This window comes from Polypterus senegalus, chromosome 8 (assembly GCF_016835505.1).
Source record: "Polypterus senegalus isolate Bchr_013 chromosome 8, ASM1683550v1, whole genome shotgun sequence".
NCBI classification, from domain to species: Eukaryota; Metazoa; Chordata; class Cladistia; order Polypteriformes; family Polypteridae; genus Polypterus; species Polypterus senegalus.
Window position 1 is genome coordinate 140,374,693 of NC_053161.1, and position 21,539 is coordinate 140,396,231.

The following is a 21,539-nucleotide window of genomic DNA, read 5'->3' on the forward strand; positions in this document are numbered from 1 at the left end:
TGATATAAATGTATTGGTTATACCGCATAATATTGCCTAAACAAGATATAACAAGCTACTTTACTAGAAAAAATATTACATTTAAACTACACAAAATATCACAGTGCAGCTTAACTGTGATTTAAAGTTTCACTTAGTCATAACATTTCAGGCCACTGAATAACTACCAAATGTGTTATTTATTTAGTCTAAGAAAGATTTTTTTTGCTCAAAAAAAATGAAAGGAGCTTAACACCTAATCAAATTAAAGAATACAGTATTGTGATAATTAAATAAAAATGGCTATTTTTTCTGTATATACAAATGTTCATATTGCACAATACCAAAAATGACATTCTCGCTCTCTCTCTCTTCCTCTATATATACAGTGCAGTGGCACAGTGCTCAGTGTCTCATGGATCCCATGCTCTTAGTTTGAATTTTTTTGTCAGGGAACTCCAGTTTTCTTCCCAGGTCCTTGTCCAGAATTGTGTTCAGGAGTTTTTTCTCCCCTGTTGAAAACATTTGTGAACTGATAACGTGTTACGAGTCCTCGCCTAGGGCCATCTAGCAGGTTTGGAGACATTTTCTTCAACATAGTCAGAACAAGAAGTTCCAAACATTCATTCAATTGCTACAATCACTAGTCACATCATAAATAAAGACAAGCAAGATAGCCCTAGAGGAGGCCTTACATACCCATACTAGAACACTGCAGTCTCCAGGTCTCTCAGATGATTGTGGTGTTATTTTGATTGTGACAAGCTTATTATTTTCTCTACACTTCAACATTTCCATCACTTTTTTAAGGTGTGTCCTTAAACATTTTATCCATAACACTTGGCTTCTAATCTGGCCTTGGTGCTAAAGAAGGTGTCTTAATCTGTGGTGTGGCCTAAATTATTCTGCTGTTAAGCCTTGTGTGAACAGTAGATTGTGATGTCTTCACCTCTGTAATGTGCTGGTTGTTGGTGACTTCAGGCACAGTTATTTAGAGATTTAATAATTAGGCAGACCTCGAGTTAGTTGTTGTAGATTGTGAAGTACACCAAATTCTTGATGCTCCTATATCATTTTCAGTCTAATTTTCTTTTTAGATTAGACCTGCTGACCACAATTCCAATACTGCACATTTGAATCATTGCAATCAAATATGACTGATCAATAACAATAACTAATATTTCCAATACTTATTGTCAAACACGTGCACTTAAGAGGAAGCTGAATGGACCAAAGGAAGGTAATTCCATGCAAGGCCAAGGGGTGGCAGGGTGCATTAAACCTTCTGTTGTTATTTCTGCAAATCAGATACGGAAAATTCTGCCCAATTCAACTTTAACAATGCCAATTTCAGTTCCGGCACTAAGAAACACGTCACTTCTGGTTCCGAAATGAATGACATCACTTCCTTTAAAGCCATCATCTTTGGCTTAACAGTTCGGTTTAATCTGGGACTCCAATTTATGCATCAGTGACAATATATGGGTGGCTGCCCCAAACCATTTTAAATGTGTTGAGACTGGTTCTTTCACAGTATACAGGGGTGAAACATAAAAAGAGTTTTTGTTGTTTATCTGTTTTCTAAACCTGCACATTCTGGATCATTGTCACTTATCCTATCAACTTCAGATGCATGGAAAAACAGACCCTTAGATGCATGATTCAGCTGGACTTGCACGTACAGTCATATAAAAAAGTTTGGGAACCCCTCTTAATTCTTTTTTTTGTTTATCATTGGCTGAGCTTGAAAAAAAGCAAATTCCTTTTAATGTATGACATTTCTTAAGGAAACAGTAGTGTTTCAGCAGTGACATTAAGTTTATTGGATTAACAGAAAATATGCAATATGCATCATAACAAAATTAGACAGGTGCATAAATTTGGGCACCCCAACAGAGATATTACATCAATACTTAGTTGAGCCTCCTTTTGCAAATATAACAGCCTCTAGATGCCTCCTATAGCCTTTGATGAGTGTCTGGATTCTGGATGGGGGTATTTTTGACTATTCTTCCATACAAAATCTCTCCAGTTCAGTTAAATTTGATGGCTGCCAAGCATGGACAGCCTGCTTCAAATCATCCCATAGATTTTTGATGATATTCAAGTCAGGGGACTGTGACGGCCATTCCAGAACATTGTACTTCTGCCTCTGCATGAATGCCTCTGTAGATTTCGAACTGTGTTTTGGGTCATTGTCTTGTTGGAATAACTTCAACGTTGTTGCCGATGCTTGAACATTATCTTGAAGAATTTGTTGATACTGGGTTGAATTCATCCAACCCTCGACTTTAACAAGGCCCCAGTCCCTGAACTAGCCACACAGCCCAACAGCATGATGGAACTTCCACCAAATTTGACAGTAGGTAGCAGGTGTTTTTCTTGGAATTCCGGTGTTCTTCTTCCGCCATGCAAAGCACTTTTTGTTATGACCAAATGACTCAATTTTTGTCTCATCGGTCCAAAGCACTTTGTTCCAAATTGAATATGGCTTGTCTAAATGAGCATTTGGATACAACAAGCAACTCTGTTTGTGGCGTGAGTGCAGAAAGGGCTTCTTTCTCATCACCCTGCCATACAGATATTCTTTGTGCAAATTGCGCTGAATTGTAGAACGATGTACAGATACACCATCTGCAGCAAGATGTTCTTGCAGGTCTTTGGATTGTCTGTAACCATTCTCACAATCTTGCGCATATGTCACTCCTGTGTTTTTCTTGGACTGCCAGACCTGGGTTTAACAGCAACTGTGCCTGTGGCCTTCCATTTCCTGATTACATTCCTTACAGTTGAAACTGACAGTTTAAACCTCTGAGATAGCTTTTTGTAGCCTTCCCCTAAACCATGATACTGAACAATCTTTGTTTTCAGATCTTTTGAGAGTTGCTTTGAGGACTCCATGCTGTCACTCTTTAGAGGAGAGTCAAAGGGAAGCACAACTTGCAAATGACCACCTTAAATACCTTTTCTCATGATTGGGCACACCTGTCTATGAAGTTCAAGGCTTAATGAGCTAATCCAACCAATTTGGTGTTGCAAGTAATCATTATTGAGCATTTACATGCATTCAAATCAGCAAAATTAAAAGGGGACCCACATTTTTGCACAGCCAGTTTTTCACATTTGATTTAATGTCATACAACTAAATACTGCTTCACTGAAAATCTTTGTTCGGAAAACACCCCAGTACTCAGGTGTTCCTAGAAAATTAAAGACACACCACTGTTATCTTTTTTATTGAAAGTACAGTAAATTATTATGCAGGCTGAGAGGGGTTCCCAAACTTTTTCCTATGACTGTATTTTGGCTGTGGGAGGTATACCAAATTATCAGAAAAAAATACATATAAAAAGCAAAAGAACTTGTTCAAACTCCTCAAGAGCACTAACTGAGTCAGGATTTCAACCCAATCTTTTGGAAAGGCGAGACAGCAGTGCTAACAATTGCACTACTATGTCATCCTAGACAAGATCAATCTATTAAATGCAAATATATTGTATATATTTAGTCTCTCAATAGCATTTCTTGAACTTGGAATAAGGGCTTTTACTTATGGTAAGCTACAAGGTTGCAGCCCAAGACATAGTATCACTTGAAGCTGCACAGAGCAGAACATCCAGGTGCATCCCATTACTCAAGGACATGTCATACGACAGACTCAGAAAATGAAACCTGTTTAGTCTCAAGCAAAGGAGAATGCATGGGGACCTAATCCAGGTATTTAAAATTCTCAAAGACACTGATAAAGTAGAACCAGCAGAACTCTTTCAGCTTAAGGGTAAGTCACACAATCAAGGACATCAGTGGAAATTAAGGGGAAGTGCATTTAAAACTACAGCCAGGAAGCACTTCTTTATTCAAAGAATTGTGGGACTCTGGAGCAAACTACCAAAACATGTACTTGAAGCCGAAACCTTGACCACCTTTAGCAAGAATCTGGATGAGATATTGGGACAGCTTACCGATATTCTCCTCTCGTTTGTCAAATTTCTTATGCTCTTGGGTCTCATGTAACTATCTCATCTTCATATTTAATCTTTCTAATCCGACTTTACTCGATTGCCAGAAAAACAAAAGTCAGAGGAAAACTGAATCAGCTTGTACAGATGCCGAGCTAATACAGTCCAGATTCTAAAACGCGTTTAATCAGCTCCTTCTTTACTTCATTGTATCACACATATAAGCTTTGGGAACACCACTAGAGCTCCGCAGAAGTAAGCAATTTCACCAATTTGACAAGATGAGATGCTGTCGCTGACAACCTCTTCATTTCTGCCTTCAGCTCCAAAGAGTAAGCATCAGAGGACCTGTGATCACACCTCTGCTGTCAGCCCAAGCCCCGCCTTTTCCAGGACATTTACTATATATTCAATATTCAGCCCACTGGCCAAAAGCATGTGTTTATTTAGAACCTGACAAAGCTCTATCACCCAGTAATTACTCCTGTGTTTCTTTTAAATATATGTACTTGTTTTTTAAATTAAAATGGGATTACTGTGTTGGGCTACTACCCCAACCCTCGAACCTGTGTCCAACCTGTTTCTGACACCAAAAGGGGATGAACCAACGATACATTCCAAGTGGTGGATGTCAAAGAAAGTACTTTCAATTAGAATGTCACTCTAAAGATACTTTAACTTTAGTGAGTGTAGTAGCTGTCATCAAGCCATTCTCCTATAAACACTCAAGATTTGGGGTACATGGATTAGAAATTATTACAAATGGATTATGAAATGTCATCTAAATATACTCACCTTTTTCAAAAGTGTGCTAAACTGTGCATCTGTCAATGGCTGAATGAAGCTTTCAACTACCCGACGGAACTCCCCTGTAGTAACTGTCAAGTTATTCTCCACATCATACACACGGAAAGCTTTCCTTAGATCCGTCTGTTTTTCTTTTACTCTTTGAAAAACAATGTTTTCAATTTCCGCATTGGACAAGTAGGGATCTGCAGTGACATCAACGGAATTACCTGAAAGAAGAGCATTAACAAAATGTAGAGCAATTTATTAAGGAGAATAAAAACATGGGAGCACAGATGTCTGGACCAGTAAATATATCTATACTAGCAAAATACCTGCACTTTATATATATATATATACACACATACACATACTGTACATACACTCTTTGGGGTGCGAGCAACTGTTGCTGGGGGTGGCAGAATCCATTAAGGAAGAAAAATGAAAAACATTATTTGTACAAAATATTAATTTATTTATCCATTCCTAAATAATTAAATGGGCAGGCTATTTCGTATCAGTGCAATACGCTGTTTGTTAAAAAGTATGACTCCCGCTCTTACGTGCAAGTCTGCGTGGATATTATGAACTATCGTATCTGTTCAAGTTCTATTTAAATTTTAAATAGAAGGAATTTTGATTTAGTCGACAGAAATATCTTTGGTAGGAATGTAAGTTAAATGTAGGCATCATTGCATAAATTTTTCTTCACCATACAAATGTAAAGAGTAAATTCGCCTTACATTCCAACCAAAGATATTTGTGTCGACTAAATCAGGGGTGTCAAACTCAATTGCACAGGGGGCCAAAATCCAAAACACACTTTAGGTTGCGGGCCGAACAGGATAAACATTTATTGAACACACTAAAAGTAAACTTTTAAAACTTTAAAACTTTTAAAACGTAACTTTTTTGAACATAAATATGAATAAAAACAGACAGGAATATTATTCTGGAATAAATCAACTCAAACCTTAAATAACTTATAATATTTTGCTCTCCATAAAAATATATCCTGTCTAAATTATACAAGTTAGAAATAAAGTAAACGTTAAAAGAACAAACATTCAAATTTCTTTACTCTTATGTAATTTTATATAAAAAATAAACTTAAATTTTAAATATCCCAAAAGATTTTGCTCTCCATAAAAATATATCCTGTCAAAATTATTCAAAATTCAAATATGAACATGCTGCATAACAAAACCTGGAAATATAAATAAAATGTGTTCTTTTCAGCAATAACAAATCAAATCATTCAGTTGTCTTTGCTCTTATGTCATTTTATCAGAGCTGGACACCTGGCATCTTTTTTTGGCAACAAGTTCGTTTATGTTTGGTGTGAGGTTCTGTGTTGTGGAGATTCTCAGGATGGACTGCAGGTGCTCATCAGTGAGGCGACTCCTGTGTGCTGTTTTGTTAGTCTTCATGACTGAGAAGAGCTTCTCACACAGATATGTGCTACCAAACATGCACAAGGTTCGAGCCACATGTAGACGGAGCTGGAGCATTTGTGCAGGAATGGAGTGAATAAACTGTGCGGGCCGTGCAGTATCATACTTTGCCTTCAGTGTGCCATTACACTGCAGCTCAATCACCTCCATCTGAATCTGCACAGGTGCAGTTTCCACATCGACGGCAAATGGGTTGCGAAACAACTCAAAATTCTTTTTTTGTTCTTCAAAGTCACCAAAGCGCCATGTGAACTCAGTGCGCTCAGTTTATCAGCAAAGTGTGTATTTGGGAACACCGTAGTGCCGACTTGGTTCAACATTACTTGGCAACAGGGAAAGTGGGGCAAGTTGCACTGGTGCATTTGTGTCTCCCATAAAAGCAGCTTCACTTGAAATCACTTTGTGATTTTGCACGGGTAAAACATCTGCTGAAGTGTCAGATTCTTCTTTAACTCTTCTGCTTTCTGTATCTTCTGCATTGCATTCAGGTCTTTCAGGTTATCTTGATGTTTTGTCTCATAGTGCCGTCTTAGATTAAATTCTGTAATTACAGCCACATTAGCTCCACAAATGAGACACATGGGTTTACCGGCAATGTCAGTAAACATATACTCAGCCTCCCATCGGTTTTTAAAGGCTCTATGTTCAGAATCACCTTTACTCTTCGGCATCGTGTGGGCTAGCTTCGCAATAACTTGCAGCATCATAAGCTAGACTTGATTAACGCGTAAGTGTTGGCAAGGCAGCTGAAGCGCTGCATTATGGGATCTGTAGTTTATTGTGTTACCAGCGCTTCATATCCCCGGGCCATTAATAACAATAATACAGTATATAAAATGATCTCGCGGCCGGATATAATTACACGCGGGCGGATGTGGCCCGTGGGCCTTGAGTTTGACACATATGGACTAAATAGAACTTGAAAAGATATATTTTTTCGAATGTGATCGCGCAATTCAGATCGAGTTGACGTACATACAGTACAGTACATCGAGCCCGCGTGCTATTGTGGTTATGCCTGCGTGCCTCAATAAGTCACCCTCCCCTCGCTCTTACTTTTTACCGTTCATCGAATGAATACACTGAATATGGCTTCACCAAAACAATCATTGATGGCGAATAAAGTATCCATTATTCATAAAGCTTCAATTGGTGATCTGTCTTTCTGTGTTAACCGCATATTTTTTCATACGTCTCAAACCAAGGGGATGCGAAGGTAAAATGAATCGGGAAGCGCGCGTACATACTCAGTGCACCCCCTCTCGGGAATCGAACCTCGGTCGTCGGCGCTAGAGGCGAAGGCTCTACCATTGTGCCACGGCGTGTGGTTTATCTATTTGAGCGTATGTAGATCGGGGTATATATATCATATATATATACCCGCGCTTCGCAGCGCGAGAAGTAGTGTGTTAAAGAAGTTATGAAAAAGAAAATGGAACATTTTAAAAATAACGTAACATGAGTGTCAATATAAAGTAATTGTTTTGTGAGTGTTAGAAGTGTTGCTGTCATCAAGGATTTGATTATCATTATTTCTTTCAATCAGGTTCGTATTTGTAGGATGTGTTGTGTTTAAGTTACATTCCGTGTTTGTCAATCGTTGTAAAGATGACAGGTTTCATTCATCAATTCGTTTCTTACTGCATCAATAAACAGCTCGTCTTCCTCTTTATCTGAGACGTGACACACTGCATGCACGTTTTTTTTTTTTTACACTGTGTTCCTTTAGCGGGACATTGACTTTTTCCACCGTGTGCTTTGTTTCTGCAATAGCTGCACTTATGAATATGCTTGTATGTATCATACGCTTCATATTTTTTTGCTGCCTTGTCAATTGTGTAATTCGGTTTTTGTTCAGCACTCTTTGGAACTGTTGCTTTTTGTCTGTGCACTGCATCATTTCACGTGAGCCACTCGGTGTACATGCATCGTCGTGCGATGTCCACGGCTGTATTTAATGTTAGCTAAGACCCGGCACTTAAAAGTTTCTCTCGCAGTTTCGCCGAGTTTGTGCCAAACACCACCCTGACCATCTCATCTTCCTCTGTATAAGTACAGTCCTTCACCCGTGAATATTTAGCGGCAGTGTTTCTATTGTATTGCCGCTGATGGACGGCCTTATATGGGCAGGTACTAAATTACGTGGGAGGTGTAACTCCGCCTCCCACGGGCATCGAGTAGATGTCTATTATAGTATATGGACGAAAAAATAGGTTCCAGTTATGACCATTACGTGTAGAATTTCGAAATGAAACCAGCCCAACTTTTGTAAGTAAGCTGTAAGGAATGAGCCTGCCAAATTTCAGCCTTCTACCTACACGGGAAGTTGGAGAATTAGTGATGAGAGAGTGAGTGAGTGAGTCAGTGAGGGCTTTGCCTTTTATTAGTATAGATATGCATATCAATATATTGGCCCAATTTAGTGCTTCATTTCTATGTTTCAAAATGTTATTCAACATTAAAAAACGGTAAGGTTCACATTAATTCTGTATACAAATACTCTCTTAACAGCTGATGAAAGCTAAAATGGTTTGGAAATTGGTTGAATTGCAAAATGATGGACAACCAATGAAGCTTCATTCATCAACCATTTTCAAAGTCCTATTTTTCTTGTGGAAAATGATCGAGCACTAAACCTTATCCAAGGAGCATTTGGTTTAAGGTAGGAGTTCATTTTTACACTGTCCCCATCTAGAAAAATAAAAGCCAGTGTCTCAAAAAAAAAAAAACGCCCTTAGTAAATAAAACGATCTTTATTTATTTAATGTGCCACATTTAACAGCAAGCAACATCATAGACTTAAGATGAAAAAAATGCAATACAAAACAGATCAGAATGACAGCAACAAAACCACCATGATATATAAAGGCAACATTCCATTGGCAGATAGTAACTAAATATATTTTTAGGACACCCTTAAGGTGTAAATACCATACGGGGGTGCTGTACAATTTTTGACCTATTTTTTATTTTCTGACCATTATAGGAGACCAAGTCAGAGAAGGTGGCACAGACTGACCTACGTGATTCAAATTGGCTTCTGCCTATACAGCTTTGTAGCTACTGCATAATAGAAGTCTCTTCCTGTTTGTGACTCCAAACTTCACTTTTTCCCTTGCATTTTAACCAAACTTAACTGTCACTGTAGCCAGGTTCACACTGTTGGCATCCTTAAAAGGACGCAGATTGTTATTAGTCCTGACAGGAATACCAACCTTAAAAATCATAAAAGAATCTTCGGTAGTAATGACTCCAGCGATTGATTAGCGGAAGGTCAGCTGAGACGAGGACAAAGATACCTAGCTTTCTTTCCTAGATGACAGGTTACAACAGGTTGGTATACCATTTTACATCTAGTTTCCCACTCTTTGTGGTATTCAGGTCCTTGCAGGAGAACCCAATTAACAGCTTTCCTCGGGCAGAGCTCCCATTCATACTCCCGCAGGGCACCTTGGGACTTGTAGCATGGGAGAACAGCCTTGTCGGGGTGTGTGGGAGCCATCAGAGAGAGCTATTAAAAAGGTATACAACTCGAAGGAGGTTCCGCCTGACTCGTAAGTGCTGCTAAGTTGTAATCATTTGACACCTGAAGTACTGCTGGGTCCTGAGATAATAGGAGCCACCCGACCTCATCCAGGTGAGCCGAGTCAGGAGGAGGTGGGCAAAGCTTGCCTAGAGATATTCAGCATTTACTGTGGAGGAAAGTCTGTGAAAGGACTATTGAAACCTGTATACAGTATGTGCATTTAATAAAATCATTTATATTGAAGCCTTTTGACTGTGTGACTGCACTTGTGTTCTGGGATTGAGGAGCTGCAGCAACCTCTAGTGTCCACATATTATATATATATATATATATATATATATATATATATATATATATATATATATATATATATATATATATATATATATATATATATATATATATATATATATACAAACAGACAAACAAACAATTCCCTGAACACATAAGAACCTCTGGATACTGGAGAGCGGCTGCTGTGAATAACAGGCTAACAGGTGAAACTAAGATGGTCAGACCTTTCCAGATGAACTTTAAAAGGCTGTAACAAAGAGGGCAGATCACCGGAATGCTTTGTCTTGTCTTTGTTTGTGTTTTAATTTTAAATTTAAACTTTAATTCTACTTTTAAATTTATTATTTGCACGTTATGTTGTTACTCTGTGGACCCTGAGTTTCACAGTTTCGTCTATCTATATACTTGTATATGGTTGAGATGACAATAAAGTTCACTTTGACTTGACTTAAAGGACTCAAGTGAGATTAGCAGTCTCGCTATCAATCATTTTATTTCTTATATTTTTTCTGGTTACAATTTTAATTTATTTAGTTATTGTGTTAGTTGCTGGTCTGTTGCCTTACTTTTCAATTATTCAGCATTTGGCATAGGACTCTCAACCACAGTGCAAATGTTTGCAATGCATCATCTGTTAGATTGTTACATGTTTCTATAGATGGCACATCACAAACAGCTGAATTTGTTCAACAGAGTGCCTTCTAGTCAGAAGTTGGCTCTGCACAATAAAGACAGTTTTGCAAAACAACAAAACATCTCAAAAAACAGATTGGTCATATGGGTCAGTTCCTAGAAGGCAATTGTCACCTTTACTATTCTCTTCTACTTTATGTAATGAAGTGCCTTTATACTACAGACCTTTGTTGCAATTGTTTACATGTTGTAAAAAGTAGGGGAACCATCAAGCCCGAAAACCCAAACATAATAATGCCCAATACAGTCACTGGTTCAAAAAACAGATTTTTAATCCTTTAAGCACCTTGTACAATAAAGCACAGTCAATGACCATACAAAATCAATGAAACTCTTTCATCTCCTTCCACCTCCAGTTGAGTCTCACCAGTTGCATCCCAACTCTGACACCCCTGAGGTAAGGCAACAAGCTTACTTCATGCTGGACCCAGAATAGCTTCCAGTGACCTGGCATGACTTGTTGGGAGCACTTCAGGGTTGTTTGGGAACCAGGGCCATCCTCCCCCGAAAGAGCTCCCTTGTGGCACCCAAGGACGCAAACAGGGTTGCACTTCCAGACTCCACTTCCCATGAACCCCTGCGGGTGTCCAAGCTGGGATGCCTTCAGCCGACCACTGCTACCTAACATATGGGGGAAGGAAATGCTGCTGTCCTCTGGCTTCTGCTCGACCATCCTGTGGCTGGAATGCCCATCTGCCCTACATGGCACCCACAATATACTTTGTAAAACTGGAGCATAGGTAGGTTATGTAAGAATCACCACGAGTAAATGGAACTCAGACTTAACTACTGGACTCCTTAAGCACAACACCACATTGCTGGTGTTTGAAAATATGCAGCAGTAGTAGTGTCAATCTATTACCTTCAGTTTCTTATAGTAATAAAAAGGCTGGGTCAAAATATGTCACCTTTACATTGCTGTCGTTTCTAATGCATTGTTAAACATAACACTGGGTGGAAGGGATTCTTTTTTCGGGGTTAATTCAGATGATCTATTCTGCCACACACTTTCTGACTCTGTTTAAATCAGTCTTAAAGACTTCAGGAGCAAGAGTCTAACCCAGAATCATTAGGTCAGTCTTTCTCAGTTTACACGAATGCACTGTGGGCCAATTAACTGATTTCAGGAAGGGGAATGAAAACAGGATTAACCTGAGAAAAAGATTCAAACCTAGTTTCCTGGAGCATTACCCACTGTGACATCATGCTGCTCTATTTCAAGTAAATTAATAAAAATAGATCCATGTCTCATGAGAAAGGTTTTCAAAAAAAAAAAAAATTCACAATCATGTAGATGTTGCACCAGACAGTCGTGATGAACACAGAATCAAAGGGTGAAGCTCTCAATTTACCAGTCAATCTTCAACCCTGCCCTCACCTACGGTCACAAGCTGTGGATAGTAACTGAAAGAACTAGATCATGTATACAAGCGTGAGAAATGTGCTTCCTTTATATTGGTGTCTAAGCTCAGCCTTTGAGACAGGGTGAGAAGTGTAGACATTTAGGAGCAGCTCAGAGAGGAGCCACTGCTCATCCGTATCAAAAGGAGACACATGAGGCGGTTCGGCATCTGATTAGGATGCCTCACTGTGGAGATGTTTTGGACACGTTCAACCATGACAAGACCTCAAGGCAGACCCAGGACACAGTGGAAAGACAATATCTCTAGCCTGTCCTAGGAACTAGAGTTTCCCCCCTGAGGTTTTGGAGGAGATGGCAAGGAAAAGGGACATCTGGGGATCATTTCTGCCCCCATAACCCAAACACGTTAACATTATGTTAATTTTATGCAAATGAAGTACTATTAACCAATGGGCATTCAGAAATTGAAAAGCCACAACTTGTACTTCAGATTAATTGAACCCAGTAAATTCATTGATGGATGGCAAATGGCTGTTAATAAAACAGCAAAAGGAAACTTAGAGAACGTCTATAACTCCTAACTAGAACCAGTGTGCTGACTGAATGATCACCTTCCAACAGATCTTTCTCACTGTGACCTGTGGATGCATTAGTTTGAACTCTATTGGTAAAATATGAGAAAGTTAACTTACAGTTTAAAATACAGTAAGTTAAAGCGTGATGGTATTCTTGGTGACTGCCATTTGTCACTGAGGATTATAAAAACTTGTATCAGTTTATCAGTTATCAGTTACATGGAAGGATCCACCAAATTTGGAACTGTGGAACATTGTGAGACTGTGATTGGTAAGAATTTGTTAAAGGTTTCAGAGACACTAATATTTGAACTTGTTGACAACAAGACATGTGTTACACTTTGCTCCCGGTCTCTTTTATTTTTCTAATATACTATTAACAAGTCACAAGTAACAAGAGTAACTTCACTCACAGAATACTCTGACTCTGAGGGAGCATCATGCTCAGATTATTCATGGGTCATATTGTGGATAACATTATAAAAGTGTGTTACCTAACAGTTGTCCTGGATTGGCATGGATGTGAGAATGCAGTGTTATACAGTAATCCCTCGCTATATCGCGCTTCGACTTTCGCGGCTTCACTCTATCGCGATTTTTTTCTCATACACACTTACGTCACTATGCATGCGCTTTCTGAGAATTCGTCCCATGAGTGCAAAGCGTAGTGGTATTCCGCTTATTACAGACTTACTACTTGCGGCTTGAGGTACGAAGCAACGTGATGTGAGCAGAGTTCTGGTGCTCTCATCGTTCCCTTGCTTTTGTGTGCGATGCGCTGGAAAAATAGAAAAAATTATGTCTCTGGAAATAATTAATGTTGATGGAGTACAAATGCCTCACCGCGTAGTAAATATTAGGGGAGATGGTGCTTGCTTATTCTCATCTGTAGCTTATTTAGTGCATGAAACTCTGTCTTTAGCGGTACAGATTCGGGCTGACATTGTACGACTTTGGACAGGCACTTGAGGGGATAAAAAAAAAAAGATGTTATGAATGGACACTTTGATGTTCTCATTCTCTACACTTACATGCCTGATGTACACATGGAGCGCACAATAATTGAAGATAAAAGTCGGTCGCCTTAAAAGGCGAGTGCGCCTAGTAATATGATATTTGTAACGTCTAATATGTCTTATTTTCTCTTATTTTGTCTAATATATTGAGTAATACGAGTCTAATGGTGAATAAAGGGTGTTGTTTCATGTCTAGAGGGCTCTAATAATGTTAAAAAACGTATTTAGAAGGTCGTAAACAGGTTTTCTATACTCTAACTGCGAAAATATTTGATTTATAAATAAAAAATACTACTTCGCGAAAATTCATTTATCACGGTAGAGTCTGGAACGGATTAACTGCGATAAACGAGGGTTCACAGTAGTGTGTTTAAAAGAAAAAGGTTGGACACAGAAGAAGATTTACAACAGCAATGCACTTCACCAAACATTCACTTCACTTTCAATCTACCTTTTCTGGTTAGGGTCTCAGTGGTGACTTACTGAGTTGAACAGATTGAATTGAATCATCATTTTACAGCTCCTCCTTCAAAAAAAAAAAAAGATTTCCAGTTGTACTGGTTTGGCCTTACTTGTGGAAGATCTGGTTGAGGCTTGGGTGCAAGAAGACCAAGGACGCCTTCCAGTGGAAGATGGAGGTCTGGAGACCATTGTGATTCCTCGGGAGATGGGGTAGAAGGCGGTCAGAGTATTGCTGGTCCTCTGTATGGCACTCATTGTGGAAAGAGTCAAAGAGACCTTAAAACCAATGGCGATTCAATGATGTCTTTTTCATTAGATTCCTACAAAAACAAAATGACAAACAATGCAATGTTGATTCCATTGATGCTTTTTTTCAGTAGCCAAACTCTGTTTATTGATCCACCCATATGTGTAAGTGCATAAGTTGACCATTAATCATAGAGCAATGCTCAAGTCAAGTGTCTTAACCACTAATCCAACTGTCAAGCTTGCAGCTTCACCAAAGAGAAATGTGATGCTTTTGAGTTGCTGCAGATTTGCAAACACACTCACAGTGAAAGGTTTATTTGTTTAAATTGTCATAGAAATTATCATAGAAATTATCATGGTAATTAAGTTAACCAATAGCTGTAGTGATTGCACCCACAGTAAAAGCAGATGAGTAAACTAGAATGTTTGCATCCATGGACCTTGTTAACCCGTTTCAGATATGCCGTACGGAGGAGAGAAATGGCCTAAAAGTCAGCAATGCTGAGTCACAACTCCAGGGACTGAAGTACAGTTTAGAGGCGCCTGTTCACTGTCAGTCTGGAATCTATGTGTTCTCTCTCCGAGTTTCCCCCTGTGATAGATAGATTAGATAGTCCATACTTTGGATGACACACAGAAGTACATGAGTAGCTAACCATCCTGGAAGCAGCTTTTTATTAAAATATTTATTTAATGACTCCTTTGTTCATTCTAATCCTGTGTACTAAATTTACAGTAAATGCATCACTTTGAACATTTTGGATTTTCTGACTTTATTCAGAGGGTGAAGAGACACTGTGGCAATCTACTCATAGCAGAATAGAGAAAATAGTTAAACCAGAGATTTTCTGTCCTCCTCTTCAAATGTCTATATAGCTAATAACTGCATTTTCCAGCAATTTTTGTGTCACATACACAGTAATGCAAGTAAATGAAATGTTCAGTAATGCTTAGCTACTTACAGTATGTTTACTGTCCATCAATAAAAAAGATATATTCAGTATATGTAACACTGTGAGTGCTAACACATTTTTCCTGAGACATTGTAGGCTTTCCTTGAAGTACACATGACCCAAGGACATACAGATGAGGTTGGCTGCCATTTGTTTCTAAATTGGCATTGTGAGAGTGTGACGGTGGGTGTCAAGGCTGGCAGGGTAACCCTAAAATGGATTTCGTGGGTTTGAAAATGTTTGAAGCTATTTTTATAAAATTTGACTTGCTTGTATGGAATGTTATTTGATTTTAATAAATTCAATAAAATTAAAAAAATAATGTTATGTAATGTTAGTTCATAGGTACTCACTCAACAACCCATGTTAATTTTATTCATTTTCTTTCTCTTATAAATATTTGTATTTTTGTGTTGTTTGCATGACTCCTAACCCTGTCTCCTGGTGACTTTTTACATTCTCTTGATTTTTAATTATTCACCTTTTTTTCAAAGCACTTATCCCAGGCATCTCCTTTCCAAGTTCTGGACAACTTATTTTTATAAAGTCTTATGCATCACCAAAATCTAATTATTTGATGTAACTTTGAAATAATATATCTACAGCATTTACAATACTTTTTAGCTTTTTTTTATTTATTTATGTTCAATTTTAACAAGTATTTCTCTACTGATCATTTCAAAACCTTTGTTTTTTTCACTGTTAGTGTTGCTGGCATTTTAATGCTATTCCTAATTAGTCCCAATAAGATAAAAAATAATAATAGTGATAATTTTATTGCAAAATACAGCCATACACCAGCAGCACAGTTATATACACTGGCCCAAAAAAAGTGACACCGAAACAAAGTCAAAACCAAAACTCACATTGTAATAAATGCATGAGAGATTAAACAGTTTTCAGCTTTTTCACAACCTAAACATTACATTTTACTCCATGAACAAGAAGTGTAATAATTGCAGTTCTCCAATACATACGGTACATTACGAGCAAAAACAGCCAAAGAATTAATGTATGTTTACAATTCAAGTTTTTGAATAAATTTAAGCCACTAACACACTCAATTAAAGAGCTTGTGTTAATAAAAATACCTATAAAAATGTTAATTTGGAATATCAATTTGCAATCTTCCCAGCCAGCAGTCTCCTAGTTGAACTATTTAATTACTGAATTGAAAGAATAACCCATAAAAGAGTAAGACCTAAAGGACATTGTTGTTATTTTGGAGGAATTAGGTGGATAGGACTGGCAAGTTTTACTGGATCATCATTTTTTTTTAATTTTCTAATTTTGTAAAATTTTTGGAATGCACTCTCCAGAACCTATCGTAGATAGACCCGACAGATACCCTGGCATTAGTGTCACAAATCTCAATGTCGCTTACAGTATTGGGAAATCAAGAACACTAGAACAATAATGCCTTATTAAATTTTATAAATTATACTGATTAAGATTTTTCAGCTTCTGCTCAGTACTTTATGACAATGAATATATGTAATGGGTGCAACATCTCTGAAATTTTCTTATTCTTAAATGTGATTATTATCCCACTGTAAACATATTAATAAATAATTACATGAAACATAACTAAATATAACACCTTAATTTGGAGGTGAAATTAAGAAAATTATGAAAGGAGAGCAAACAAACTGGTAACTTGTTATATTTGCATAAAGCACTCACTGTTATTTAACTCACCTATTCATTTTCTAACCCACATGTCCAGCTTGGCCTCTGGGTAGATGGTGCCTATCCTTGCAGCACTGACCTCAAGACAGGAGCAATGCCAGCCCGTCATATAGGGCACATTTCCATACAGCACCACACACACACACACACACACACATATTCATATTCTGATTCAGAAGAACACCAAAGTAACTTGAGGAAACTCCACAAGCCCAAGGTGAATGTGCTATTTTCACACAGGCAGTAGCAACGTTTGAACCTGCTTTGAAGCAACAGGCAATCACTCCATCGCCCACTATTAACTAAAAACTTTCTCAGATATAACAATTAAAGCAGATTTAAGCTTTGTTGGAATTAAATCAGGACTTCCTTGATCAATTAAACCTGAGCTGCATGAATCCAGTGGTTGATATACTATCCCAGCTACAGAAGCATCCAACATCACAGATTTACTACGGGTAAAGAAAAAGTAGAAAACACAGATTGGTGTAACATATACTTTTGAAATACTCGCCCCAGACAAAACATTTAAAGAAACTCAGTCGCCGAGTGTTCATCTCACAGCTGTCAGCTTTAAACAGACGTATACGACAAACTTTCCAGCTTTTCGCCATTCATTTCCTTCTTCTTCTCCCCTTTACGTTTAACGCTCTAGACTTGGTTTTGCAATGAACATTTCTGGTTTATCACTCGCATTTCCTAACTTTCAAAAGTTTGATTAGTCTTTGGAATTTAATTAAACTTCTTAAACTTAAGAACGTAGGAATGTTCCCACGTAAATAAAATCTGTACATCCGCGTGAGTTAAGTGGGGTGTTTATGAACCCGGTAGTATTAATAAGTATGTTACCTTTTCCACAGTGTATATTAACAAAGTACTTAAGTGATTTCTTCCGTATGCTCAATCCTGTTGCTTTCTCCCCTGCGCTCACTCTCATCGGAGCCTGCGGCGAGTGTTTCACGTCGCCATGGGTTCTTCAGTCTAACCCTTCTATTTGCCTCGTATCCACTTGGAGCCCCGAGAGACGCGCTCATGTTGCCATGGAGTCGAAGACACGCCCGCCTGCGCTCGCCGTCTGAAAACCCTAAATTGGCTTACTTGACGCATGCGCTGTGCTTCATGTGAGAGTGACCGGACAGGCTCAAGAGATTGAGATGGGAGAGGTCGAAAGCGATCTGTTGTGGAGATGCTGGATAATTTGATTCTGCGAATCTTTGACGTCACTACTAGCGCGAGTCATATTAATAATAACAACAATAAGGTGTAAAGTGTGACGTTTTAAGTTGGTAAAGTGAGTACATGATAAATGAGTAGGTCGAGCGAGTCGTTCCACTGCTCCCCGACGTTTGTTAGCAGTGTAGCAAACGCAGGCATTTTATTGCTGCCATTTCTCAAATGTCTCCCCTGACTGACAATAGTATATTGGGGTTAATTTGGTGAGAACAGTACTTGAAAGAAAAAAATATGTGTAAACAATCATCTGACAATCAGTGCGGTGTAAAACGTGTTTTACTTAAGGAATAGAAAGCTTAAGTGGAATCGCGGAAAAGGGAAAGGAATGAAGGAACCTGAGAATAAAATGAATGCTACGCTTTTAAGTAATATTCATTGAAAGTAAACGTACTGTATAATCAGAAGACCCTTGAGCAAAAAAGGAACAAATGTATAAGAAATATTTGGAAAATGAATTAGGCAACTTTCTCCTTACTTTTTGTTTGAGGAAAGCAATGAAAAAGAAGGGTGATGATAATTATTTGTAATTACAGTAGTTATGACTGAAGTGTAGTTTTGAGCCATATTTATGTGCAGGCAGATAGCTTTATCCAGAAGTTTGTAGAGGTGTAGAATTGTACTGTGATACAGATTGTTTCTGAGTCCACATCACCCTCAAATGAACCAAGACATCTAGTTACTGTATATTATAGTAGGTACGAATTTGCAATGGTGTGGTAAATTGAATGAAAATGTTCAATTGTATACACATTTACTGTCAAGAATATGGAGACACAACCATGGATTAGGTCCTGAAACCAGCAAACAAACAGACTGACAGTATCATCCAAGATTATTAACAAAGACCTGAAAAGAAGTTAGGAATATGTGATGTAAGTATTGTGCTGTACAATAGTTTCAAACCCACTTTTTGCAAGTCGGGACCTATCCTGGCAAAATCAGGAACCAACACTGGATGCAATGCCAGGCCTTGTTAAGAACTGCCAGTCAACTTGGCAAACATGAGTTTAGGATGTAGGACTTAAAAACATACACACACATAGCCAGCTTGTTAGTAAATGTGTTTATTGCAATATATATTGTATATATCTAGAGACAGATGCTAAAAAGAAATGAAAAATGCTCTGAAATAGAAAACTATAGCTTTAGTTTGTGCACTTTTACAAAAAGCTGTCAGTTTGTCTTAGACACTGGTCACAACTGCCTTCAGTAAAACATGCTGGGGTGCAGGTGTTGCCTTCCCCCTCTGACTTTCACTTCCTGGAGCACCTTTCAAATACCCAGGATCCTCTGCCTGCCACTGGCCTTAAACTTTATCAGGACCTTCTGCTGGAGTGGGGTAACATTCTACAACTGCAGATTCATTGTCACCAAGTACCAGGGGTGTCAAGTAGTTTTGGATACAAGAGGTAGTCAGTAGTTGGCATTGTTTAATCTGTCATGGTTTTGATTTCTTTTTATTCTCATTTGTTTATTGTTATTCCAGTGGTGAAAGCTGATATTTCAGTCCAGCAGAGAGTGCTGCATTTCTTTTTCCAACAGTATATTTACACAACAGCATACATAATATAGATAGTATTATATAAACACATAAATATATATAATTATATATAAAATGCATTTCTTTAGCTGACACTATTCCAAGGCAAGTCACAATTATAGTACTGAGTAATTATTTCTATGATTTTATGACTGCTGGCTGGATAACTGATTAACACGCTCATTTTTTTTTATCTGTTATTCACCATATACAATTTTTTGTATTAGGAATTTACCAATTTTCACATACCCCCAACTTACTCTTCAGAGAGTTTTTTTGTGGGTCAGAGCGGAGGATCAGCGATTTGTACAGCACCCCTGGAGCAAACGCAGGTTAAGGGCCTTGCTCAAAGGCCCAACGGAGTAGCATTCCTTCTGTCACTACCAGGATTTAAACCGACAACCTTTGAGTTATCAGCCCAGATCCATTAGCCTGAGAGCCACCAATCTGCCCAGGGTGTAGGGGAGGGGGGTTAACCAGTGGCCTTGTGCATTCTATGAAACATTGAACAGCAGATGCATTTAAAGGGACATAGAACAGAGTGTCATCATGACTTTTAAATATGTTTATACTCCAGCTCTAGAGACTGCAGTGATATTAATATTTTTTCAACAGTGTTTTTTTAACACAAAAGCGGACCAGGCTAAGAACTAGTTTGGCAGTACCTTTATGGATTAATTGTGGAATTACAGGTAGATTATGGGTTGATTATAGAAGTTTTTATTCCACTTTTTACAGAGTGTCTCACTTAAGATTGTTTTATTTATCACACTCATTACCATGCACTTTTTTCCTTTCCTCTTTTTAATATACTGTAGATGACTGAATCTGAGCATTTATTCAGTCTGGCATTTACAAAGTCTGACAAGTAACTATTCAGTCCATTAAGCTTTGTTGGTTAGCTAAGAGCTAGGTGTCCTCATCCAGATACTTTTTACAAGTTTTCAAGGTAGGCTGCCATTTTGTTTTAAGTGTTTCACTGGTTACTGGTTCTATCAAGAATTAAATTCAAGATTCTGCTTCTCACCTTCAAAGCCCTACATAATCTTGCCCCCCTCTAACTCACTCAGCTCCTAGTTCCTTACACTCCTTGTCACTTTCTCAGGTCCTCAAGCAATAATCTCCTTACTGTCCCACACACTAGACTCTCCACCCTGGGAGGCAGATCCTTCAGTGCTGTGGCCCCTCAACTGGAATTCTATTCCTCAGTCTCTCCGAGATTGCTCCTCTTTCTGCACCTTTAAATCTCAACTGAAAACTTTCCTCTTCTACAGACGTTTGTCTTCTGTGTAATTTGTTTTTTACTCTGTATGTAAAGCGACCTTGGGTTTGTGAAAGGTGCTCTATAAATGCAACTTATTATTATTATTATTTGTTCATAATTGGCATAAAGCACCAGTTGTTATTGTGGATTCTTGGCATATCTAACAGTAAGATAGCACATAGATAACAGGAGTAAGGTTCCATTAAGCAATAGATTCAAAAAGTATTCAGAGCCCTTCACTTTTTGCTCACTTTATTGTGCTGTGGATTTAATTTTACATAGATACATTTGGCCTTTTTGCCCATCAATCTGCACTTGATAACCCATAATGACAAAGTGAAAACATGTTTTCAGAAATTTTTGCAAATTCATTAAAATCCAAAACTGAAATCAGTCATAAATGTTAATATTTAAATTCTTTAATGCAGTCCTTTATAGAATCCCATTTGGCAACAATTACAGCTTGAAGCCTTTATTGGAAGATCTCTACAAGCTTTGCACACT

At 38.1% G+C, this 21,539-nt stretch overlaps 1 protein-coding gene across 1 annotated transcript in view; it reads right to left on the minus strand.

Annotated features, from left to right (window-relative positions):
* LOC120534599 (EF-hand calcium-binding domain-containing protein 6-like) overlaps positions 1 to 17,991 on the minus strand; it is a 234,833-nt gene extending 216,842 nt beyond the window's left edge. The window contains exons 1-3 of the mRNA XM_039762188.1: positions 17,848 to 17,991; positions 14,218 to 14,427; positions 4,734 to 4,954 (exon numbers count right to left, since the gene is read on the minus strand). Of these exons, the coding sequence (XP_039618122.1) occupies positions 4,734 to 4,954; positions 14,218 to 14,362 (366 nt within the window). The 5' untranslated portion in view covers positions 14,363 to 14,427; positions 17,848 to 17,991. The remainder of the gene's footprint in view (positions 1 to 4,733; positions 4,955 to 14,217; positions 14,428 to 17,847) is intronic.
* Between the last annotated feature and the right edge of the window lie 3,548 nt (positions 17,992 to 21,539).